The following is a 25,961-nucleotide window of genomic DNA, read 5'->3' as shown; positions in this document are numbered from 1 at the left end:
TTCATTTTTAGGACTTGTTTATGACATCTCAATGTAGTTGAATGAATTTTAAAATTATTTAACCATTTTTTTGTTCAATGACATAATTTTATGGCAATTGTATTTATCTATTTTCTTTTTTTAATCTATATTTACTGCACTTTTATTAATTTATTTCATCTTTTTATTTAATTGCATTAGCTACTACAATTTCTAATTACATACAGATTTTTTTTAATTACCATTTAATGAAATAGCATTTTAAATTGCATAATGTCATCATTTGAATATTTTCATGATACTTTCGTACTTAAATTCAAACAATCAATTTTATCATGAAAGTCCTGATAGGATACATTAATCTCCTTAAATACCTAAAAATGGAAATGTATAATGCCATAAAATAAGGTGGTCGTGAAAAAAACATATTTCTCAATTGAAAAAAATGAATTATTGCAGGTCTTAATGGATTTTCTATTTTAATTGTTGTTTTTAATTGGCTTCATATGTGTTTTATTTGGTGGCAACTCCATGAGGTGGAAGAGTTTCAGTAAATAAGATGTGTTCCCTTTTTGTTCCATTAAAAGTTCATCTTGGATCCACATTGAGCATTTCTCTTGGTCTCAGCAGGTTTGTGGGGTTTTTTTGTGTTGTTTTTTTGTTGTTGGTGGGGTGTTTTTTTTTTGGGGGGGGGGGGGTTGGTCCTTTAAGTTAGAATCCAGTGTCAGGAAAAGTAACCCAAAGCTAGTCCAAAGTGCAAAGAGTGGTTTTGGTCTCGTCAGATCGCCAGCGCGACCTGTCGTCCTCTACCTGCCGAATAGGTTGTCGTATTCCAGCAGGATGAGCTCCACAATCTGGTTCTGGTAGACCATGTGGACCGCCATGTTCCATGTCTCCATCTCAGGCTTCAGCAACGTTGGGCCGAACACGATGGCGACACTCTGGTTGGTCATGCGGTTCTCTTCGCCGTACTCAATCACCCTGAACACGCAAGACAGACAACATCATACATTTCGATCGATGGATATTTGGAAGCTTTCAAGTGGATGTGGAACAATTCAATGAGTTCCGATAGGGTCCGAGAAATCAAGTTAACCAGACCTGGAAATACAACAGGTTTAAAAGCCCATGGAACATGTTCAAGAACAAACTGTATATCTTATTTTTCCCGTACTTGCGGAGGTGTTTGAAGAGGGCCTGCATAGTGTCGTGGTTGGGCTCGGGTAGCTGCCGGACGAGTTCTTTAATGGCGTGGACCCGCTGCTTGTAGTCTGGAATCTCTGCGATTCGGCCGCCACCCCGCAGGAAAATGAAAAGATGATCAGTGACTGACAGTGACCGGTGGGATGAAAACAAGAGCACTGCTTGTGTAACGATTGCAAATATTGTGCTAATGGTTGCGTTGATTCCCTCTGGTGCGCTTAAGAGCAACACTCCAACGCAACGAAATGAAATTCGAGTCAGTAAAAAAAGTATATTACAATGTAAATACAAAGGTTTCTTCAAAGTCACCTGAATGGCTCAATTAGGTCAAAGAGAAACCGTCTAAGTATTTTGGGATATTAAATATATACAAAAAAAACCAATTTGATTACATATCTAAAGCAAGATTAAAAAAAAAAGTAAATATTAAAAAAATAAAATAAAAAAATAACATTTTGAATTTAGAGCCATGTGCAAAACAAGGCAAAAAAAAATTAGGAAAACAAAATATTGAAAGGATTTTAAAGTGTCCTATTAATCCATGTCATATTTTTTTTAACTTGCAAATGTGTTAAAAATAAAATAAAATTAAAAAATTAAACTCAACATGGAGCAATCCATGTATAATATACGGAAAATGAAAAATAAAATATTTTTATTTCAAAACAGAATGAATACAAAATACCATTTAAAAAGTATCCAGACACAAACAAACATGCTTGGTCGTAAAACAAAATCTAAAATATATAAATTAAATATATTTTGAAAACAGAAACACTGTGTGTATATATATATAGATAAATAGATAGATAGATAGATCAATCGATCGATCGATATATAGATAGATAGATATCTATAGATAGATAGATACACACACACACACACACACACACACACACACACACACACACACACACAAAGTATATTTTTGTATGTTTTAGTAAAATACACAATATGAGTATATTAAGTGTATATTTTTGGAGACGAGCACTCACTGATGGCACTGACAAAGTCGTGGAAGAGCGTGTAGGTGAAGAGCGGCTCGGGAAGCTCCCTGAAGAACATCTACACACACACACACACACACACACACACACACACACACACACACACACAGTATATTTATGGATGTTTTAGTAAAATATACAATATGAGTATATTAAGTGTATATTTTTGGAGACGAGCACTCACTGATGGCACTGACAAAGTCGTGGAAGAGCGTGTAGGTGAAGAGCGGCTCGGGAAGCTCCCTGAAGAACATCTTCAGGGCTCCGGTGGTCACATGGATGTCCTCCCACTTGCCGTCGGACAGGCTCACCTTCTCATCTGCGTTCCGGCACGTCAGCAACCAGTAATAAATAAATAGCCACAAAAAAAACAAGAACGCGGGACTCACCGTGATTGACGGCAAAGCGCAGTTTCTGGATGAGGGCCAAGTTCCCGCTGACTCTGTAGAGGCCGTCGATGTGCAGTCCTGCAAGAACAAAAATATAAGACAGGAAGAGGGGGGGGGAAAATATATATGTAAATAAATAAATATGAAAAGGCTTGCGCGGCGTGTCGTCAGGCAGGTGGCGCCGCGGGACGCACCGTTGCTTTCCACGTGCTCCATGCACATCTTGACAAAGGAGGGCACCGTGCTGTTCTCCCTCTGGCACAGGCTGGACAGGCTGCATCCAAACACCTGATCTGTGCACACACAAACACAAATTCACACACGAACGCACACAGTTTGGATGAAAAACACAACCAAAAATGTCTCGGTTTGACTCAACTTTGCCGAATTGACCGTAAGACTTTCCTGTCTTATGGCGGATCATCAAACTTGAACACCATGCTCTGCCCACACGCGATCACGAAAACATAATTTACAATTTTAAGTCGTTTGTCTGTCGAGTCTATGTGGTTCACGTTTTAAAGCAATCGGACCAAATCGCCGGGAGTTCATCTTTAAAGGACCCCTGGAAATAGCCAAAAAGTGTTCTTGTGGCTTTTTCATGGGTCTACTCGTGATCGACATGCCTTCAAAAGTGTCATGATGCTAAGTGAAACTGGCTTAAGAACCTGTATTTTCAAAAGATTTTAGTAGGACTCCTGCAATTGGCTCACGTGAGCCTAAAGCGGCCGCTTTGATCCGAGGTGGCGGACTTGCCGTTTGTTTTATAACATGGCTTCTTGAGACTTTTTTTTTTGTCTGTCTACTTATGATAGACGGGGCTCCCAAATGGCATGCTGCTCTACGAAACTGGCTTAGGGGGCTGAATTTTCATCAACGTCATGATTAATTATGAATGATAAATTTAGTCAGACTCCTGGAAATTGCCTCAAGTGAGCCTCAAGTGGCCGTTTGGAACTAAAATAACCGACTTCCAATGTTCTTTTCCAGCGTGCCTTCTGGAGGCTTTTTTTGGTGAGTCTACTTACAATACAATACATCCTGATTTATATAGCGCTTTACAACAGCTGCAGCTGTAACAAAGCGCTTAACAAAACAGTGAACATAAAGTAAAATAATAAACACAACACTACTTGGGATAGACATGCCGAGCAAATATTAAGCTCTTAAGTCAAACCGGCATCCAGGGCTGAATCTTTTTAAACATGAAGAACGAATGACTTCTTAATAATTTGGTGTTTTCTCCGAAGTCGTCAAATTTCACTTGCCATGCACCTCATAAAGTCACTCACAATATGTCAAATGGTTGGCAGTTTTATGATCTGACTCATGCTTCAAATTTGGTTGCAATCCGACAAATATTCAACGCGGACCTAAAATGGTTGTTTTGAACCGAACTGTCTGACTTTATGTTCATTTTTTACATTGCGGGATCTTGGGACTTTGTTTTTTGTGGGTCTACTCATGATTGGCATGTCTATCAAATTTCATGATGCTAAGCTAAGTGCTACTAGCTTTAATTTGCCACATTTTTACAAGGTATTGCTAGTTTTGTTTTACGACAAGACGTCAAAATTTGCCACCAAAATAGTTTGGCTTGCGGCATTGTTTAGGGCATGGATTTGTGAGTGTTTTTTTTTTTTTTTTTTTTTGGAGGGGCTACTCATGATAGACATGCCTACTAAATTCATGAGACTACAGGCAACTGGCATCAAGGGCTGAGGTTTTTCTTTTTTTTTTTTTTTTACCGAGCATGGTTATTAAACCAAACAAAACACGTGGCCTTGACGGTGGTCGGTACCTTTGATGTAGCCTTTGTCTCTCACTGCCTGCATGGTGGGCCGGCGTGTCAGAAACTTTTTCAGCTTGTGTTTGGTCTTCTTATTATCGGTCCCGTCCATGCTGCTTGCCGTCTTTATGGCTGCATGGGAAGCAAGAGTCCAAAATCACATTTTTGTCACCGTGACGATGTGGTAGGAATCAAGCCTGATAAATCATTGTTGAACAGTAACGGAATCATTTGGGGTTTTTGAAGACACCGTCTGCCTCCTGCATGAGAGATCCGAAACTCCTTTGACACGGTGTTGTCTTCTCTATTTCACGTTGAAGTTTACGTACCTCTGCCTTTCTTGGAGTCTCTGCGTTCTTTCTCCTTGTCTTGCTTCTCTGCTCCGGGTGACTCGGGCATGTCCTCTTCGATGGCTTCATCAGACTCACATGCCTGAAAAAAAAAAAAAAAAAAAAAAAAACACCAAAGAAGTTAGCAAGTTACCTTTCAGAAGCTCTTTCACTATTTTCCTCCTTTGTGGGCCGACTGCAATATTTGACCGAATAAAATTCCGATAACCAATTACCTGTCTTGTTAATTTAAAATATGACAAAAGGAATAAAATAACGTTTTTACTCCTTAACACTTAGAACAGAGCTACCATGCCCGATTCATCTGCAGTCGAGTAGAGAGGAATGCGAAATGTTGGTTGCTTGGTGGTCCTTACCGAACTGCTGACGGTGTCCCTTAGCGTTCGGTACCACTCGTTGACAAGGACGTCGTTTTCCGACTGGATCAGGAGTTCCGTCCCCTGCCGGGTCTTCAGCTGCGGATGAGGTAAAAGTAGCTTCAAGAATTACAATGCGCATTAAATCCTATTTATGCTCTTTGTTGTAATACTCAAATTAGGTTCTTGAGGTCGTACTTGACTGTTTTTTTTAATTTGGTTTCCGTTCTTGACTAATATTTGACATGGGCCTGGCATGTGATTTTTACTTGGTTCTTGACAGAATTCTTTTCATGTTGTATTGTACTTAAATGTTTTTTGAATTGGTTCTTGATTGTTTTTTAACGACATTTTAATATGATTTGTGACTTAAGTTCTCGACATGACGTGATTTTTGACTTCGATATTTTTTTTTGTTTGTGTTTTTTAACGTTTTCTTGACTATTTTGTGACTCTTGACGTTTGTTGTTGGATCTTGGCCCAGACTAGCTGCCAAGTCATGGGTGGAAAACTTGTGGTGGTTATTCATCTCAGTGGGTTGGATATTCAGAAGAGCTCTCTTACAAATATTTTCAGACAAAGACAGATCAAAGATTTGGTTGTTTGATTTCACATTGGCACACAATCGCATAGAATCATGAAAAAAAAGTCTATTTTCAATCCTATGTCCTCATTTTTAAATTAATTTTAAAGTAAAATGAAATCCACCTCGATGACGTGTTTCTTGCTGGATTTGTCTTTTGAGGCCCAATCCACCGAGCCACCCTTCAGGTCCACCGTGAACTCGGGTTTGGACTGACCGCCGCCAAACTGCGCACACGCAAAGGAAGATAGCGGACAATCGCACCCAGCAAAATAACAGCCATCGATTTCATGGAAAGGTTTGATGGACGTACCCAACTGGTCCCGCCTCCCTGGCCCTTGGCAAAGAGTAACGTGGAGCCTTGCAAAACCGTCCAGGAGGAAGTCCAATTCTTCCTATGATGGACAGTCCGCAAACGACTGCTCAAATCCACTCAACATAAAACAGAAAATGTCAATAAAAAGTTGTACTCACCGAACTTTCTTGCCGTTCTCTGTGATCTTTGTCACATTGAGCACGCCGCACTTCTCTGAGGGCTGAACACAGAGAAAGGGGGGAGTATAAAACACAGGAAGCGAGCAGCTTAGACGTGCGTTTCGAAAACAATCATTGATCATCGCAGCGGGAGGGCCGCATTTAAACACCGCCAACAACAAGGGCAACACCAGCACCCAAACTAAAGCGCCGCTAAATAAAAGCTTTGCTCTTTGATCTGCATTCAAGAAAGCAGGCAAAAACACAATACGTGTGACACGCATGCACACGCCAGTGGGCAAATTAATGGAAAAGCAAGCAGGATTGATCAAAGGAACGTAACGTCGGCCCATAACAGCAGCAATATGCTTACAATTTACACCGTATGAATGCAACACTCACATAAACTCTGATACGATTTACTCCAAAGAGATTACGATTCACCCCAATAACGATACAATCACTCAAATTCTGAGACGATTCATTCCGACTACGATCCAAAGCAAAGAGGTGACATTCACTCCCGAGCTGATCTGATGCACTTCAATTAGGATGCAACGGAATCGAATACGATTGAATCCAATTCCATTTCCTTTCTGTCTCACTCAAATCACGATACGGCAAAATCCGATTGCGTTCGGTTCACTCTATATCGAGATCGCTTGAATTACGACACGCTTAACTAAGTACGATAGGATTCACTCCAGGCACAACGCAATCCGATAAGACTCCCCGGATTTCCGATTCAATACAATATGATAAAGATAGATTATGATTTTCGGCGATAAAATAACATTCGATCCGCTCCATTTGTCTATACACTCATGTACGAGTCACTGCAATTATGATCAATCCATACAATTACGATCCAATACAATTTACTTGACACAAACAATATAGTTGACTCGAATTAGGACAATACGTGCGATTCACTAATTACGACCTCATATAATTCACTAAAAATTCAGTTCGATTATCATTCCAGCTACGTAACACTCAGTAGGATTCACAGATGATTCGCTCAAATTAAACTACGATACAGTCTGATTACTATATGCAAAAAAAAAAAAAGATATAGTTCACTCAAATTACCTCAAATCCGCTACGATTCCATTAACATATAATTATACGATTCGTCAATTATGATCTCATGTTTCACTACAATTGCAATACAATTTATTCCAATTGCAATTCAATTCACAATAATAACAGTCCGATACGATTCACTCCAATTACGATCAGAAACTATTCATGCTAAGTGTGACATACGATTCACTCCAATTATGTTACGATTCAATATGATACGATTCCTTTCAAGTACAATGTGATTCATTCCTACACGTTACAATACAATACGATTACCGCTAACTTAAATTTGGATGAAAGATTCACCGCGACTTTTTCACACAAAATATTTCGACTTTCTTCTTCCTCTACAGCTCTGATCGTACTATTCTAACCAAGTTTAAATTAAAACCCACCAAATCTGACAGCACGCAATTGTCCAATTCAGCCCACCGACCTCGTTGCTTTTCCTTTAAATTGTCACACCCCAGCACAAACACCAAACAAGTCAATGCTGAGAAAAGAAGGAAATGCTCCTGCAGCGACTCAAAGAAGCCTACAAACAAGGTTTCCACAAAGGTTCTCTTGCATCTGAAGAATGCAACCAAAGGGGAAACCTTGCATGAGATGCGCAACACGGAGGTTGTTCTTGGTTGGGGGGGAGGTGCTTTTACTAACAGAGGCAGGGCGCCTAGGAGAAAAGGGGCCGGAGTCAGAGTCAGTTGTGGGGGACTTGGGGCTCAGAAGTGCGTCCTAGTGAGGAGAAGACAAGGCGGTCACATGGGTTAATAAACAACCAATCAAAGCAGGATAACCACAACACACAAGAGCGCGCGGTTGCTTTGAGTTTGGAATGGACGCACACGTGCTATTTGTTTCAATTTCTTCAGGGTTGAATGACGTGAAATGGAAGATTTTTTTTTCAGACTTTTGAAAACATTGTATGTCTTCTCAAAAGCTTTTGGATCATTTTTAGACCTTTTGGAACCGTTTTAGATGTCATAGGACCTTGGAGGACATTTTAAGACCTTTTATGGCTTTTTCAAACCTTGTAGATAATTTCAAGACCCTGTGAGATCTTTAAAAAATTTTTTTAAACCTTATAGCATATCTCAAGACCTTTTAAAGGCTTTTTACGACCTTGCAGGACATGATGATGAAGTTCGACACCTTTTAGGACCTGTTGAGACATTTTCAGACTTTGTAGGACATTTTAAGATTCAAAACCTAACTATAAATCACTTCCTAGCTTACGTTGGGGTTCATCTTGTTTTATTTTGGTTGCGTTTGCTGTCCAAGTGTTTTCTGTTCTTTGCCCTCAACTGCTGCATCCGCGCAAAATTCTCACAGTGAAATGATTTCAAAAAGTCAGAGGTAAGGAATAAGATTTATCATCATGCAAGATGATTGGTCGCTCAGGAAAAAAAAAGAAAATAGGAGGTACAGCTGTGGTAATCCATGCACATGCTGACACAAACTGACTTGCTGCTTGTACGGATGCGGGCGGGAAGAGCCTGTCCGGAACGGTCTGAGTTTCAGCGTCCGCTGCAAAGCAACCAATCTACAATTGAATCCTTCATGTATTTCCCAAAACAAAATGCCTAAGCTGTGCAGTCGACGATGAAGACAACAAACGGGAAGCACTGCTCACTTGGTAGTCATCTGTGGATCATTCTACAAGCGTTTTGTTGTCTTTTATACGTAAACGCACCTTGTCGTTGTGGTCTTGGACATAAGCGCTGTGTCTCCACTTGGTCAGGACGATGGGCTCCACCTGTTTCCTGTCCAGACTGCGAGTCTTGGTGGGGTCTGCGAGGTGCTGTGGTGGGGAATGGTTGTACTAGAGGGATAGCGCAAGAGTCACTGTTACAGCCTTTGCTCAAATTTAACACATTTCCACTAAGCCACAGGTGTCAAATTCCGGTCCTCAAGCGCCGCTATCCTGCACGTTTGATATGTTGCCCTCCTCCAACACACCTGAGTCACACGATCAGGTTTGTTATCAGGTTCCTGCAGAGAGCTTCCTGATGAGCTAATGATTTGAATCAGGTGTATCGGACCAGGGAAACATCTCAAACATGCAGGATAGAGGACTGAGGTGGTTGGGGACCACTATTTTACAGCATGGCTTTTTGAGACTTTTTTGGTGGAGCAACTCACGATCGACATGCCTACCAAATACCATGTCGCTAAGTCAAACTGAACTTTCTAAACTCTACATATCGTTTGCTATTTTCTGGTAAATCTTTACCTTCGGCAGCTCCCATTCGGACCTGGAACCGTCGGCGCTGTAGTAATATGGCCGACCTTGCTCATCCACGTGTTTTAACCACTGTTGGTGTACACACAGAAAAAGGACAATCACAGAGACAAAAAAAAAACGAGGATTTGTTGTGGGTCGTCCCATCAGGAAGGCTAAAATTCCCACCACTTGCCAAGCCGAGCCAAGCCCCAAAGACAGCGGAAGGAGTTGAGGTACCTTCTCATTAGTATAGTCACTGACATAGAGCGTGTGCCCGTACTCGTCCATCCCTTCCGACCACCCGCGAGGCGGCGAGCCGTACTGGCTGTCGGACAAGCTGGAGTAAGCGCTGAAGCACCCGTCCTCCGAGCACAGGGGCCCCAGGCGGCCCGCCGGCAGCGACAGGAAGGGGAAGAAAGATGGCGAGAGCGACAGGGGAGTGCTCTGAGCGTGGGGAAAGACAAGGAAAAAAAGAAAGGGGGAGAAAGTAGTCACCTTTCACCAATAGAGGAGGAAGACACCAGAAATAACACACCCACATGTACAGAGCCACAGACATGAGATGAGGGAGAAAATATTTGGGCAGATACAATGTGTGCAAAAAAAAAAAAAAAAAAAAAAAATGCTAATTTCTGCTCACAAAATAGGTATCATGTGTGAACGAAATCGTGATTAACCCCCATAAAATGCAAATTTGTAGGGCTTCATATTGGCAGGATTTTAGAACCAATCAGCAAGTTAAAAAACAACAAAAAAAAACGATAACCGATCCAATCAGGACCAATCTATCCCCATTGACTGACTGACTGACTGACTGACTGACTGACTAACTAACTAACTAACTAACTAACTAACTAACTAACTAACTAACTAACTAAATAAATAAATAAATAAATAAATAAATAAATAAATAAATAAATAAATAAATGTTAATTTACTGTAGAGTTTGAGCCCTGCTATTTTTGGGGCATTGGCTTGCTAGTTTGTGGATTCGATCAGTGGCATAAAAAAATAGCAAATTATGACATAAGAATCAATCCCTAATTTGTCTTGAAATGCAAAATATCTGCTGATCCAATCCAGTTAGTAGGATCCGTGTAAAGTCTACTAATTTTTGGAAGGAAAATATGTTAAAATGTGGCAACAATATACTATTCTGTGACCACAAAACAAATGAATGACGTCCACGAAATATCAAGTTGTGGCCACAATAAAGGTACAACATGCGCAGAAAATGCTAATGCATGGCTGGAGGGGGCGGGGGGGGGGGGGGGGGGGGGGACCCTAAATAGCGGGAACAATATACTAATTTGTGGCCACGAAATACTACATTCTGGAAACAATGTGCTAATTTATGGCCACTATAACGGCACGTGGGATATTATTTTGTGGGTTTTATACAATTTTTGAGACATGTCTGGGACTCCCTACAAATGCCCCAAAAAAGACTGACATATAGCAGATAGAGACAGAAAGCAACAATGCAGACAAGAAACAAGTGTGTGCGATGCTGTTTTGGTCTGCGAGCACGGCCAATGGCGGTCTTGTGTTGTGTGTTTGCGGACAAAATGGACAACATTTTTGCTTGGCTTTTCGATTTGATACATTAACAAGCTCCTGCTGCTGTTTTTCGGTGCATTACCAGCATCGGTCTCATACTTTTTGAGTCCAGCTTTGGACTAACAGCGCTAAAGTGTTCCTCATATAATAAGCCTGGATGCGGTGCCACTGTTGTAACACAGCATACTACCTCCCATTAGCCGCTTTCACGGCGCCCTTAAAAGCATTCATCCCCATGTTGTTGTTCTATGAAAACAGCACAGATGTCGGTAGGGGAAATAGAGCCAAAACAGAGAGGCTCTGTTGTGTAAAAATGGCAGGGGAGGAATCTATTGAAACATACAAATTCTCCCGCTTCAGAGATAGTATCTGAATTAAGTAAGAAAGACTAGATGCTGGCTGTGTGTTAAGGTATTCCAAAACACAGGGAAAGCAGGGTGAAGTTTAACATCTGACACGCACTTTTCTTGTCGAAAGAAATGCATGCCTGAGATGTTTTTCCTGTGTCGCTACCGTTTTCAAAGGTCGCCAAGAAATGCCACATTTCTGTTCATCTCTGCATGAAAGGGGTGTTTCTTTTCACCTCGTTGCTTTCTCCTGTGCTGTTGTCGCCGCGCGATCCGCTGGCATCCCGGGCTCGGGGGGGCTTCCAGGTCCTTTCATGACTGCTGCGGTTGTAGTAAAAGAGGCGGCCGTGCGGGTCTTTGTATGACTCCCAGTCGCCCAACACCTGGTGAGGGGCGCCGGCCGGGAGAGGGGGCGCCACCGACTGCGTGATTTTCAGCTCCTCTAGGTTGCTGTACACGGGCGAGTCGGGCCGGCCGCGAACCGCCGACGACAAGTTCTGAGGACACATGAAAGCACTTGAGAATTTTCACGAAAGCCAAGAGACTGTGTATTTTGAAAAACTAAATCTGGATTTTTTAAACATGTTTTCAAATGAGGCTCCGAGCAAATACGTGAGAGGAGTGCGCCGAAATAAAGTCTACCGATTCCTTTTATATAATGTCATCAAAATGCCCAGAAGTTACACCAACAGCTAACTTGAGCAGCCTGGGAACCTTCCTGCATTCATCACAAACTACAACGGTCTATGTGGACATGGAAACGCGCTTCGAGATCATGGCGACACAGAAAGGAGGTGACGGCGAGTGTGTTGCGTGTGGTGACGAGAGAAGAACAGAGGAAGGAAGTCAGCAAGAAGCCGCGTCAGGTAGAAATGAGGAAGCGAAACGGCAAGACGGGCCCGCATCCTGATGCGGGAACGCGTATTGGCCACCAAACTGAAAAGATACTCTCATGCAACAGAACCTCCAAAGTGGCCCAATGTGGAGGTTTAGCACAATTTTCAAAACTTGCATCATCATGCTTAAGGTCACGTGAGATTTCATCTCACTCAAAGTCTAAACAAGACAGCAATGAATTCAATTTCACAAGGATTCATTTGTGACTGACTCTAAAAAAAAAACATCACCAGGTGACAGTATTGTGACGTCAGGAATCCTCAAAGGGTGAGTGGTTTTACTTTATTTTGGTTTTGCTCCATACAAGCAATTACAAAATATGGAATTTTTAACTGGAAAAGTAGCTATTTTTTTTCTTTTAAATTCATTTATTTCATTGACAATTCCAAATACTATCTAATGATAAATTTCATATTTCTTACAAAGCAATTGAAAACATTTTTTAAACAACTATATTTTTTCAAAATTTAAACAAAAACATGTTTTTCAATTTCCCCAAAATGTTTTTTTTTTTAATTTCATGAAAAACATTTATGTCCTAAAAAACAAACAAACAAATAAATAAATAAATTGAAAAAAAACTAACAAATAATTTTCAAAAATGGTGGTGCCACAACGAGAAAGTATCAGCGGAGAAGATCAATCAAAATGCATAACTTCTTGTCTGCACAAGCAAGTGAAAAATAAATACGTCAGTCTCAATTTTCTTTTTCTTGTGTGCTTGCAGAGATGTACATCTCCACTACTAACAAGTCTATTTGAAAAGGTTGCCGAGGCTTACACAGTCGCTGACAAGCAAGAGGAAGCTGCAGCACGGTCAGCGGGCGACTCTTGACACCGGCGCAACCGAGGTCGCCGAGTCATCAACAGCGCTGGCGTCCCGCCGCCTTTTTTGTAACAAGCAATGATTTCAAATGATTTACCTCTTCGTGCATGGAGACTGCACGCCGACTACTCCTCATTGGTATGACCGCCATCAAGCCTCGCTTGACTCCGCTGCGACAAGCAAGCACGTGATAAAATGCAGGGATGCGCGTCAAAGGGGAAGTCCAACCCCTCAATCTACCGTTGAGTGAGCGGGGACGACAGGATCCCGTTTTGACCGCCGCCGCCAGACCGCATCCTGCTATTGAGGTTACAAGCAACCCCCCCATCCCCACGCACCCAAAAGCAATGCACGAGGGTTTCCACTCAAGCCACATCTTGTCTACCCCCTTTCACGCCGATCTGGTGCAAGTGCCCCTAGAGTTTTTTTTGTTTTTTTGGGGGGGTAAAAGGCATACACACAAGACTAAGTGGGCTCTTTTTGTGGTCAAACGTCAAAGAACTTGTGATAATTTTGTCTTTTTGTCAGTGAAAAAGGGGTACAAAGTGGGTATTTCCGTGATGGGGTCGGGGGGGGGAACTATCTCTGAGCAAACACAAGTTTTAGCTTTACCTCAGTATGAAAGGGGTACAAGTGGATGTTTATACAGTGAAAAATCAAAGAACTAGTACTAATTTTGACTTTAGTTGCGCACCCGCTGTAGGTGAGTGTGAAAGGGGTACAATAAGGATAGTTTTGTGGTGTAGAACCATTGCTAATTTGGGGTCTAGCTCAGTGAGGAAGGGGCTCAGTGGGCGATTTTGCAGTGAAAAGTTAATGATCAAAATACTGTTGCTAAATTTGGCTCTTATTCTCAAGCATTACTAGCATCAGTTCAGTGTGAAAGGGGTCGAGAGAGTTACGTAATTTACGGCCTCATTAAATGTGCATGGCGACACTGCGACCTCCACATGATGGTGTTAATGGCGTTTGTGTATTAGCCAGCAGCTGCTACTGGCAGACTCCGCCGCTAGCAGCTGATCAATATGGAGGTCAGGAAGATTGGACGAGGCACGGCGGGATGCTCAACATGATCACCTGACCTCAGCGCTCGCTATGACAAAGCGCCGCCTTAAGGGAAAGTCAGTGGAGGACAATTTGTCACCCATCTGTTGAGAAGACCAGGATCAAAGTTAGAAGCAAGTACACAAAATCTCCTGGGTGATTTTGTCTCTGAAGGAACTCTGAAAAATGGCCAAAACGACCCAAAGATGGCCGCTTCAAAACATCTTAGACTGCCTGTGTCTTTTCAGGGAGGTATTCTGGAGTCTGTTTTGTGGCCGACCAAATTTCATGTTGCGATGTCAATTTGGCTTTTGGAGCTGAATTCAAAAAAGGCAAATTGATTTTTGAAGGACCTGGAAATGGAAAACAAAATTGGTAAATTCAGTAGTTTTAAAACAAAAATGGAAGACATTTTTAGTTTCCAGCATGGCTTCTTGAGGGTTTTTTGTACATCTACTCATGATAAACATGACTACCAAATTTCATGTTGCTTCATGAAACAGGTTTCGGGTGTTGGATTTTCAAAAAAAAAAAAAAAAAAAAAAAAAAACACATCTCTAAAATGTCCAAAATATACCTAAAACGGCCACTTCAAACCAAAACGGCTAAACACTTCCTGTTCATTTTCCAGCACTGCTTATTCCGACATTTTTGTTGGTCTACTTATGATCGACATCCGTACCAAATTTCACAGGCCTAAGTGAAACTAGCAACAGGGGCTGAATTTAAAAAAAAAATACATTTATCGGGCAAGTTTGGCTTTGAGGAAGCCCTGGATATGGCTCAAACAACATGGCCAATGTGAAGCAAAATGGCAGACTTTCAATTCATTTTCCCGCATGGCTTCTTGATACATTTTTGTTTTATCTACTCATGATTGACATGTCAACCAAATTCCACACTCCTCAGAGAAACTGGCTTCAGGGGCTGCTGGATTTTTCCCAAATTCCCTGACTTCTTACTATATACACTATACTGTAGCTTGAAGTTGACCGAAATGTCTTCTCGGAGGGAGAATGACAACAAAGTCTGTCAAGTCAGTGCTGAACGTTTGGTTGGGAATCTGCATTTTTTTTGCCCCGTTTCCTCTCTGGTTTGTCTGCGACACACATAAACCCGCTGGGCTGCGTATCACAGGAGAGTGCCGAGCAAACACAACAGGCACACGCATACTTTTGACTCAGCGGCCACATGCTTACACTTGTCCAAACATGCCAGGCAACACTTGAAAAGCAAACTGTCAGGGTTTAGTCAGGCACCCACACAGAATGGGGAGTCCAAGTCAACCAGCGAATTTGATGGATTCTCAGGTGTCGTCAGATGGGAAACAGAGGCGGGGCGGTTTCTGTGTAGTCCCCTTTCACCCCCATCCATCAAAGGAAGCTTTTCCTGGGTAGTGGTCTGGTGTGAATTAGTACCCTACATAGCTTTACCGGGTTGCTGTCCTGTGTGAAAGGTAAGCAACACGGAATTTGGCTTCAGGCCAACCCGCCGGTTTCACGATTTCTGACGGTGAGTATCAAAGCTAGGACGTAGGCTATTGTGTTGGTGTCAGTGTTATATTTCAAAACCTGGACCCTGCATTGCGGAAATCCCTCACATGCAACCGTCATGCCACCTTCGATACAACCTCTCAAGCAAGCAAATTCAGGGCTCCGCCCTCAACACCTCGTTCCGTGTCCGTACCTTTTCATTCTTGAGAGGTGGTGTGAAAAGTGGAAAGCTGGGATAGGGGTGTAAAGTTCAGCACCTCAGATTGACTTCTCCTGCTATATGACACTTGCTGAAACCATTCAAAAGATGTCAGAGTCATGTCTGAGCTGAGTGCATTCATCTCTTAGTAGTGTGGTGATGTTTAACAATGTGTGTGTGTGTGTGTGTGTGTGTGTGTGTGTGTGTGTGTGTGTGTGTGTGTGTGTATTTTTGATTATGCAAGCATGTAAGGGGTTAGCATTTGGACAGGTGCGGACGGATAATGCAACGTGATGGACTTAGCAGCGAGCACATGCCACTCTGGTTTCTCCTGTACAAAAGGATTTGCGATCGCAAGTTATATAAAGTAACAACCAGGACATGGACAGTGTACTAGTCACGCCTGGCCACAGCGCCGCATGAAGCCCATTGGCTGGCCTTTAGGGTGTGCAACCAATCACAGACGACAAGCACAATCTTCAAAACCAAACGAGTCAACCGAGACTTTCATTCAAATGTTGATCCCTGTTATGCTTTTGCTCCAAAAGCTGGTTGGGAAATACCTTGCTCATGGGCACATAGCAAAAAGCAGCATGCCATGCACCATTTTTATTCAAGATTGCTAATTCCATGACAATGACATCAAAGTTAGGCCCATTCACAGGTCTTCCAGTCCAATCAAGGTCTTTTTTCTCATCCCGAGTTCAATGTGACACAGTGTCACACAGTGTATCGTGCACCGTGTTGAGTGTATCTTGTCTCAATGACGTCAAAAGAACGACCACACGTCGACCAGCTCATCGTCTTCCTTTTACTCACTCCCCCGAGTTCAGCGAGGCATCGCAGCAAGCAGCATATCATGCGGCGTTGTCGTGACTCGACTGGTTTATCGTCGACTAAATGAACCCTCTTGGAAGTAATGAGGACTGAATAAAAGCTCCTGATTAACACACTTAACAAAACAAACACAACAAAATGTCCACCATTCAGAATGAATATTCATGCGTGCACTTTTCCTGGCTGGCACAACACCAAGGATAATTAGAAAGAAAAAAAAACCACACACGACAGAACCTACTTTGCAAATGAAACCATTGGAGCAGAAGAAAGAGCTTAATTCAGGTACAAAGTTAACAAGGAGTTTTGGTGTGAGAGAATATTTGGCAGCTTTACTGCAGATTAACGCAGAGGCATTCAAAGCCATGACGCTGACAAGAATGATGAGGTGACGAGGACGGCTCCTGGTGTAATTACACCTGACAATGTGCGAAAATGTGGCTGCGCAGCAGCTGTGGGCGATGAGGAAAAACCCCGCAAAATGTAATCGGAATGATATTTCATTCACATGTGAGAAAAATGATCTCGGCGTTGAGGACGTCGACCTCAAGTCATTTGTTTTTACAAATATGTCAGCCAGGGCAGCCTTCAAAATCAACCATTACAATTTAGTCAAGACAATGTATGTGCATTTATTTGGTATGGAGGAGATTTTGTCAAGTGTGATATTCAAGAGCTCCTGCTAGTATGTTAAATGACTTCACTGTAAACCAATATAGTCATATAAACTTTAAAATAATGAAATTAAATACATTACATCAATAAATAAAGAACCATTGTCTGCGCATTATTTTTCTATGAATATCCAAAAACATGCCATGGAGGAAAATAATAAAAATAAATAAATAAAGCTTTTTCCTAATGTGAATCGCATCACTTCATTCATAGAACATGAACTGGTCTTTCTGGTTGAGAAGTCTTTGGTTTTCTCAGACAACCGCACACAAAACCTGTCAGGATCAAACCAGTCCAACGAGACCCAAGACCAACCGGTCCCATGTCGTCAACCGCGGTGGCAACATGGCGCTCGAAACGTTGACCAACGTGGTGGTTAAAAGTGTACAGTGAGTCATCGGAAAGAATTAACAACCCGTCTAACCTGGAATGGAACGATGCAAAGAGGCTTGGAACCACACAGGAAACGAAAGTGTAATTAGGGCTATGCGAAGCTACGCTACGCTCATTGTTTTACAAGGACAATTAAGGAAATTATGAGAGAAGGCGTCACAATAAGGAGCATTCCAGAAGAGTTTCCTGTCAACTTTCCACATTTGGGAAATATTTAAGGCGCCACGGTGGACGACTGGTTAACACGCCCGCCTCGCAGTGAGTGTGATTCCGTGCTGTGGCCTTCCTGTGTGGAGTTTGCATGCCCCCCCCCACCCCCATGCCTGGGTGGGTTTTCTCCGGGTATTGTGGTTTACTCCCACATTTCAAAAACATGCACGGTAGGTTAATTGATCATTCCAACTTGTCTCTTGGTGTGAGTGTGAATGTTTGTTGCTGAAGCCACCAATGGCATGCTTGTTAATTGGCTGGCAACCAGTTCAGGGTATATCCCGACTCCTGTCCGAAGACAGCTGGGATAGGCTCCAGCACGCCCTCGTGAGGATAAGCGGATCAGAAAATGGATGGATGGATATTTATACATTTAAAGAAAAAAACATTTACAAAAAATAATAATAATAATACACAAATTAAAAACTGCACTCCACAGACTACAAATAAAATCTAAATCACATAATAAAAACTACAACATAACTAATAATTATCATAATTAAATCATAGGTGGAATTTTATTTTATTTTTTGCATTGTCTAAGTCCCAATTCAAAATTGCGCTCTGATGTTTTACGATTTGATTTGATTTTTTTACCTTTGATGATAAACAGTGGCTGCGTTCTATTTACAGTGGTTTGACAGTTCAGAATTTTACAGTAGTGAGAATCTGCCCCAAAAATCAATTAAGACCTCCCTGGTGCAGGTAGATAGATTAATCATTTATAAGTAATGACACTAGAAATAAGTGGATGGGCATTATGTGGTGCTTTGCCATCACAGTTAATGATTAATAAGCGAGTATGCGGGTTCGGTGGGGTGCAAAGTTCAAAGAAAAACTGGTCTTTCTTGAAGAAGGTGACAAATGACACTGCACACTGATTTATGTGAGGGAGTACATATGGGCGGGGCAAAGAGAGACCCATTTAGTGGCGACAGAGGCTCCATAAATCATTTGAGCATCCTGAAAAAGCTAAACTAACTGTGGGGGAAGCATTTGAAAACACACTTGGGTTCTACGTTATTAGTGCATCGATGTCTGCAGCGCAGCGCTTCAAAACATTTGACAAATTCCGACATGTCAACAGAGTGTAGCCGCAGCTGCCCAATGTCAACATTTGGGATTATTGCAGTGTCGAATGACGATAGATGACGACAGGAAACAGCAGTTGTGCCAGTTGTGCTGTTCCACAAGAACGTGAATACAATGAACTGTCACTAAAGGGTGACTTTTTGCTCACGCTAATTACAAAGCAGAAACGAGCTACTTTCAAATGCCAAAATGACGAAAAAATAAAAAAAACAAACACTTTTCCATTGCCACATTGATGTTCCTGTATTTCGTGTACATTTCGCCAGTCCTTCTCTGTCCTCGAGCCAGAGCTCGGCTCAGCAACCAGCTGTCCAAACAAATGTTATTATGTAACGTAGTGCGGCTCGCCCTTTCGCCGGCATCACTTTGAGCATCGCGGGACACAGGCGAGTCAGTCCTCTCGTTCCTCTGTGTGCCGGCCACATGGATCCATTGACAACAACAGCATAATGTTTAGCTTGCTCCATTCAGCGATTCAGCTACGTCTTTAGCATGAACGGCTAAACGGTGGCCAAAGCAAAACAATATGGAAATGATTCCACAAACTCACGTTTATCTGTTTCGTAGCGGGAATTAAAGTCACAAGTAGCTTTTTTTATAGAACAGTCACTAAAGGGGTCAGAAAAGTCAAGCTGTCAACTCCGGGAGTCTCTCTTGAAAATAAATAAATTATCTATGTGTATGTGTGTATATATATATATATATATATATATATATATATATATCGCCAATTTGACAACTCAAAGCTCATCCCTTGCAGTCAGTCTATAGCGTGGTATGTTTCGCCAGCTGCTACAAGCGGCGTTGACGTCACGTGCGTAAAAAGTGCTGACCGGCTTGGAAACGTGAAACTGAAGCCTCCGGTCCGTCCGACCTACCGTGCCGTTGTCATCTGGGTACATGATGATGGCCGCTACCGTCGTGGTGCTGTCGCCGTGACCACTCTGTGTGTGTCTGACATGGGCGAAAATGCTACACCCACAGACTCCCAAACACTTCTATTACATAAACATAAACACACACACACACACACAGCGAGAGAGAGAGAGAGAGAGCGAGAGAGAGAGAGAGAGAGCGAGAGAGAGAGAGAGAGAGCGAGAGAGAGAGAGAGAGAGCGAGAGAGAGAGAGAGAGAGCGAGAGAGAGAGAGAGAGAGCGAGAGAGAGAGAGAGAGAGGGCGCACAGTGCTCTGCTGACATAACACCACTGCACACATAGTACACACAAACACATCCAATTGAAGCGCTTGTAGGGATTAAGACGAAAAGCTCTATAAAGTGAAGAACTGTGGCTCCCACACACACAGACACACACACACACAGACACACACTTGTTTGTGACTAATCAAAGACACAGCAGATGATCCCCTCATAATCGCTACACAGAATGTTGATTATTCTGAGACTTCTTTGAAAAGGGATCCCTGCGCAGGCTACACTAAGATAAATATGCTTTTCTTCTGCATTCAGCAAGCCAAGGCAACCAGCAGCATATCATGCACTATCTGTAAAAATATCGAACTGTGAGTGTCCAGCCTAGTGCTTTGTTTTGACGTATTTCTGCAACAACGTCAAAGTATTACCATGTACACGTCAGCGAGCAGCACATTATGTACTTTCTTGACCCGATGTTATTTTTGTAAAAACCTAAAAGTGTGACGAGTACATCGTCGAGCATTCCTGTCTTTTAATGTTCAGAAGTACAATGAGATCGGCAAGCGGCACGTCAGGCATCTTGATTAAACTGCTCAAATTTCCATGAAATCGACAAAGAACGGCTAATCCACATGTCGCTGACTACACAGGCTTGTTTTACCTAAATGAATGATTAGAAAACTAAGCTTTCTTATTCTGCAGTGTTTCGGGGTGGTTAAAAAAAAATCATTACTAAAAGTCGACTTGGGGCCCACTGGACCGGAGCCTGGAGAAAACCGGGTGAATTTTTTATGAAGAAAATAAGCAGAGACAGCAAAATGAGTGCACCAACTGCCGCGCTGCTGTGTGTGTGTGTGTGTGTGTGTGTGTGTGTGTGTGTGTGTGTGTGCGTGTGTGCGCGCGCGCGCCAGAATTTCTTCATAAAGTAACGCACAGGCTTTGTGCCCCAAGTGAAGCACTGTAGCGCTCTCCCAAAACAAAGTCAACCAAACCATCCAACACCTCTGCTAGCTACTGCAATTGAATAGAGATTAAGCAGAAGACTAGCCACGAGACTGCCGCGGGCTTTATAAGGACGTTGAGTGACATTTTTGTTTGGCCTTTAAATAAACTGCTGTTATATGACCTCGAGTTCATTTGTGAGAAAGGAAGGAAGTCCATTGTGGCGTTCACATAAAAGTCGGATTATGAAAACGTAAACGTATGTTTGTCTTTGGATGGCCTTTCATCAGCGGGGCGCCAAGATGAGAAGATTAGCGGGAGAGGCTGGACTAAACAAAACATGTTTGAGAAGATGTGATGTCATAAAAAGTCACATTGTAAGGTCATTCCAAAACAATGACTGTGGTCCAGCAATAAGAACATTTACAGTGAGCACAGAGAGGCTGCTTTCATACTAGCATCCTTTATTACATTTTGCGTCACGAACATGTTGTTCTTTCCCCACTCTGGTTTGGTACGTTTGCTCTGGGAGCAATGAAGCTAGAATTGTGAACAAAATCAATCTTTCTGCTCTTGGTACGAATCAAAATGACTTTGAAATAGTCAAGCTATCAAAAGAATGGGTCGGGTCTTCACTTCAACCGTAACCCCAACCTGAAGCCGAAACCCAGCACAAACACTAACCCCGAATTCCATCCCTAACACTAACCTTAACCAATCAAGGCAAGCCAAAAACCCAACAATAAGCCAGAGCCTGAAGACCCCATAAAGTGAATGCAGAGATTTGTTTCGAAATAAATAGTACATGATTTAGGAAGATCTCTGAAAACATGTAAAAACGGAGTACAATGTTCAATTGTAGCATTGAAATGTTTCTCATGATTTCAGGTCTCCTTTTGGGGTGTGTGACTAAAACGATGCTCTGTGACACACGGGCACCAGCATAGCTTGCCCCTTTCCCACCATTTAAGAGCTTGAGCGCCTTCGTTTGCGGTTTGCTAGCTAGCTACAGTATTCCGGCTCTCCAAAAAGCCTTTTCTCTTTAGGATAGTTTGATAGCATAGACGTTTTAGAGTGCCTCATTGTCAGCTGCGAGTATGCCCATGTCACAGAGAGTAGACAAAACAGTGAGACTCCAGAACCCAGATTCCAAACCTAACCTTAGACCCTAATTATAAACCCCAACACAAAACAAAAACACTACCCATACTAACCCTCCACTAGCATCAAGTCATAACAATAAAGGTTTCTTTACCTGGAGTTGTTCCATAGAACTGCTGCTCATCTCGTCTCCAGACTCCGAGTCGTTGGTCCGCCGTTCCTCGCCACCCGAGTGCATCGGACTGTCCAAATCCAGCGGGGCCCGGACCAACTCCGGCGATCGAGTACGGGTGCGCGGGAGCGTGCTGCTTAGTTGGTGGGAAGGCCCGGGTACGGTGCTCTGGGCCGGGATTTCGGATAAAGATCGCTCGGGCCCCGTTGGGGTGCCGGGGACATGCTGGCGCTGGTTACTGTCCCGCCGTTGGATGGGTGGCGTCAAATGCATGGACGAGGAGGAATGAACGGAGGGCGAACGCGCAGGGTTGGACTCCGGTCTGTCTGGGTTCGCCATGGATGAGTCCTGGACTGCAAGATCCAGATTGGCCGGTTTCACCCAGACAGCACCAGTATTCTGAGGTGGGGTGTTGCCAGCAGAAATGGGCTGATGAGGTGGGATGCCTCCAGCGGGAACGGGGTGATGAGGCGGTGTGTTCCCGGCGCTAACGGGATGGTGCGGTAAAGGCTTGGGGGGCGGCATGAGGGCTTTGCGCACCTCCTTGACGTACTGAGCAGGCACGTAAAAGGCTTTGCTGCCCTCCTCCCTGCGCACCTTCCACCAGTCTTCATTGGTCTTCTGAACCAGCATGTAGCATTCTCCCTGGTGGATGGTGATCAGCCGGTCTTTGGACTTGTATTCGTAGTCGTACTCCACCTCAATGTAGACCTGGCCCGGAGCGATGGGAAGGTCCGCCATGGCGCCTCCTGCTGTCCGCCGGGCTAGATTACACGTTGTCTGACATGGCCTCCACAGTCGAGCTGATGGGAACATGAAAGTAGGAGTAAAGATTTAAACCACCGGCCCAGACACACCACCATCGGTCATGACACGCACGGTTTCAATTCCAATACACCAGCTTCGGCATCCTCAACAAATATAGATGTCGATTCCAAGATATCTATGGAGACCGAGGTACGGAGAGTCAGACATGACGTTCTGGAGTTAGGGTGTCGCGCCTTACTTTGGTCCTATTAGTTGCATTGCAGAAGTAGCTATTGCGAATATGCAACTTTTAATGAGAGTCAATGGGTAAAAATTTCTGGGCACTAAAGTGAAAGAGTGTCACTCATCATACAACACACAATTTTACTCATGATTACCTATATACTATTTATCCTACACACATACGTGCACATATAACATCTTTCAATCCCAACGGGACCACCATAGCATCCCAACACACCGCGTTCAAGACCATGACACCTTCAATCAACATCATGATGCGCCACCAACAATTTACAACACATGGAACCCCCTTCAACCTGAACGGGCCCCCTTTAAACTTGACATACAAGCTTCAACCACAACATACCGCGTTCAACATCCCAACTTTTCATTGTGATGCGCCACTTCCAACATCCAAACAGATCCCAATCCAAACCTGACCTGCTGACTTCAACGTCTCATTTTGAAAGTCCAGACGCACCCACTTCAATCGCGACAAACCACTTTTAGCATCCTGTTACAATTTCCTCAATTGCGACTCACCATCTTCAGCATTCCAAAGCACCCACTTCTCTTCTACAAGCTAGTGTATCTAATAGAGTGTCTGTGTTATTAGGTCATAAGACGCTCTCCGGTTGTGTGCGTTACACAACAACAACAACAACAACACAGCAGACACAAAGAGCCAGTGTGTCTTAGCCTTCCTCTATGGTTGTAACCTGATGAGATGAAGTGAAGAAGACGACGCGTAAATCCTCTTGGAAAGCAGATGCCTCGTGGGGATGGGAGATTAGACGCGAACGCTAATGCTAATAACGTGACTCGCACGCTGCCACACCAGCTACGCTCGTGACACGGACAAGTCACTGCTCATTTGTGCGATTGCTCGCATTGTTTCCTGCTTAAGTCACAAACACAAAATGGTTTTCAGGTGAGGCAAGCACATATTCAGCAAGTCACAAACACAAAATGGTTTTCAGGTGAGGCAAGGACATATTCAGCAACAGTCACAGGGACATAACGTACATGCGCGCGCACGCCGCGCGCGCACCCACACACACACACACACACACACACACACACACACACACACACACACACACACACACAGAGGAATTCAAAGAGAACTCTTTATTCATAAATATTTGACTCTGGACACTAAATTAGCATCAATGAATGAGACCAGTCAATTGATGTTTGTTTTGTTTTTGCTTCTAAGATGCAATAACTGGTGTTTCCCCGATTGCTAAAAGTTTTCAACTGTCATAGAAAGTGGACTTGCGCAAACAACATGGAAACAAAACTCCGGTTCAGTTGCGCCGGTAATTCAATCAAAGGCTCATGGGGCCTCAGAATAAGGTGGATATTTGATTGCTGAGAGTATAGGTAATTTTATGTGTCAAGCAAAAGCGAATTATGTGCATAGACTTTGTGTTTCTTGCTAAATTACCAACATTGCTAATTGTTTTCAATTTTAAAAAGGTAGAGATCCTGCAAGCAATTTTGTTACCAATCTCCTTTTAAAATAAATATATATTCAAGCCAACAGTTTTTACTTGCCTCTGATTTCAAAACTAGTTATTCAACAATTTGTTGTAATATGAGTCCATTATACATTTATTTGGGTTCACAGTCATAACGGCCCTCCGAAGGAAATTATTACTATGATCAATGGCTGCACAATATTGGAAAAACATGCGATATGACTGCAATATTCAACAGGTACTTAGAAAAACATTTATATTATAAATGAATGAAATAAATACATTTTTTATCCGGCAAAATAAGCAGACTTAGCGTATTATATAATCTGTATATGGTGTATATTCATTACTTTGTATTTCGCATTGAGCCGAGATATTGCTGTCCTGGTTGGCGGTGCACATTTAAGTTTCCATCTCATCAGACAAATGCATACAATTCCATATTAAAGTATTAATCTTTGTGATACGCATTTTGCACACGCCGTGATTGCAATTACTGTATATTTTTACATCTATATTGTGCAGCCCTATTTCAGACCCTGTGGTATCTACATCACAGTGTAAAAGCAAACAAAAAATCAGGAAAGAAAGGAAGAATAATAACAAAAACAAAAACAGCAAAAAAATAATACCAAGCCTTCCATCGTGATCAACTTTTTTGAATCGATCCTTTTTACTGCATAGTGTAAATATTGCTGTTGTGTAAATATAACTCTTTTCATAGGTACTTGTAGTTTAACTGGTTTTTTTTGCTATGCACTGCGATGCACACATCAGACTGCCGTGTTAAAATTTGTCTGGACTTTTTTACTCTCTGTCCCTAACAAATAGATCGCCAAAAATAACTAAATAAAATATTTAAAAAAAAAAACGTCCAACATACAGACATGTTCGGCAGTGATTCCAGTGTCCAGTGAATATATTCTGTCAGAATTGCCCACAGGATTAACCAAAAACACGAATTAAGTCATTTTCTGACCCAGGTGTACTCCACATAAATCTAAAGACAAATTCCCCCAGCTCACCTGCGACCATGATGAGGGGAAGCGCTCCAGAAAATAGACGAATGGATTTGATTATGAAAACAAACTTTTTTTTCAAACAACCCA

General features: G+C 42.5%; 1 protein-coding gene across 4 annotated transcripts; it reads right to left on the bottom strand.

Moving 5' to 3' along the window:
* Window positions 1-677: 677 nt before the first annotated feature.
* LOC109529501 (rho GTPase-activating protein 12-like) lies at window positions 678-25,961 on the bottom strand. 4 transcript variants are annotated; one of them, XM_019892897.1, is made up of 19 exons: window positions 25,878-25,961; window positions 22,361-23,181; window positions 11,581-11,841; window positions 9,675-9,881; window positions 9,447-9,527; window positions 8,907-9,035; window positions 8,678-8,740; window positions 7,874-7,948; window positions 6,131-6,192; window positions 5,970-6,051; window positions 5,782-5,883; window positions 5,074-5,172; window positions 4,697-4,799; window positions 4,380-4,499; window positions 2,773-2,871; window positions 2,579-2,656; window positions 2,374-2,508; window positions 1,154-1,259; window positions 678-960 (listed from the first exon to the last, which is right to left on the bottom strand). In XM_019892897.1, the coding sequence occupies exons 1-19, from the start codon at window positions 25,885-25,887 to the stop codon at window positions 786-788; spliced, it is 2,808 nt and encodes a 935-aa protein (XP_019748456.1). In that variant the 5' UTR covers window positions 25,888-25,961; the 3' UTR covers window positions 678-785. The 4 variants fall into 4 exon arrangements, with proteins under 4 accessions (XP_019748456.1, XP_019748457.1, XP_019748458.1 ...); XM_019892898.1 differs by lacking the exon at window positions 8,678-8,740 and having other exon boundaries at window positions 25,878-25,959; XM_019892899.1 differs by lacking the exons at window positions 7,874-7,948; window positions 8,678-8,740 and having other exon boundaries at window positions 25,878-25,958.

The sequence above is a fragment of the Hippocampus comes genome, unplaced genomic scaffold (genome assembly GCF_001891065.2).
Source record: "Hippocampus comes isolate QL1 unplaced genomic scaffold, H_comes_QL1_v1.1 scaffold255, whole genome shotgun sequence".
In the NCBI taxonomy this organism is placed as follows: domain Eukaryota; kingdom Metazoa; phylum Chordata; class Actinopteri; order Syngnathiformes; family Syngnathidae; genus Hippocampus; species Hippocampus comes.
Note: the sequence above shows the minus strand (reverse complement) of the source record. Positions and strands in the feature narration are given on the sequence as shown.

What these genes read in the sequence shown, in the direction of transcription:
- LOC109529501 (XM_019892897.1), bottom strand. An exon ending in GTTCTATGGAACAACTCCAG is followed by an intron (nt 11,842 to 22,360) that starts GTAAAGAAACCT and finishes ATGTGTCCTCAG; the next exon opens with AACTTGTCGTCGGCGGTTCG. An exon ending in CTCCTAGGCGCCCTGCCTCT is followed by an intron (nt 6,193 to 7,873) that starts GTTAGTAAAAGC and finishes CTCTGTGTTCAG; the next exon opens with CCCTCAGAGAAGTGCGGCGT.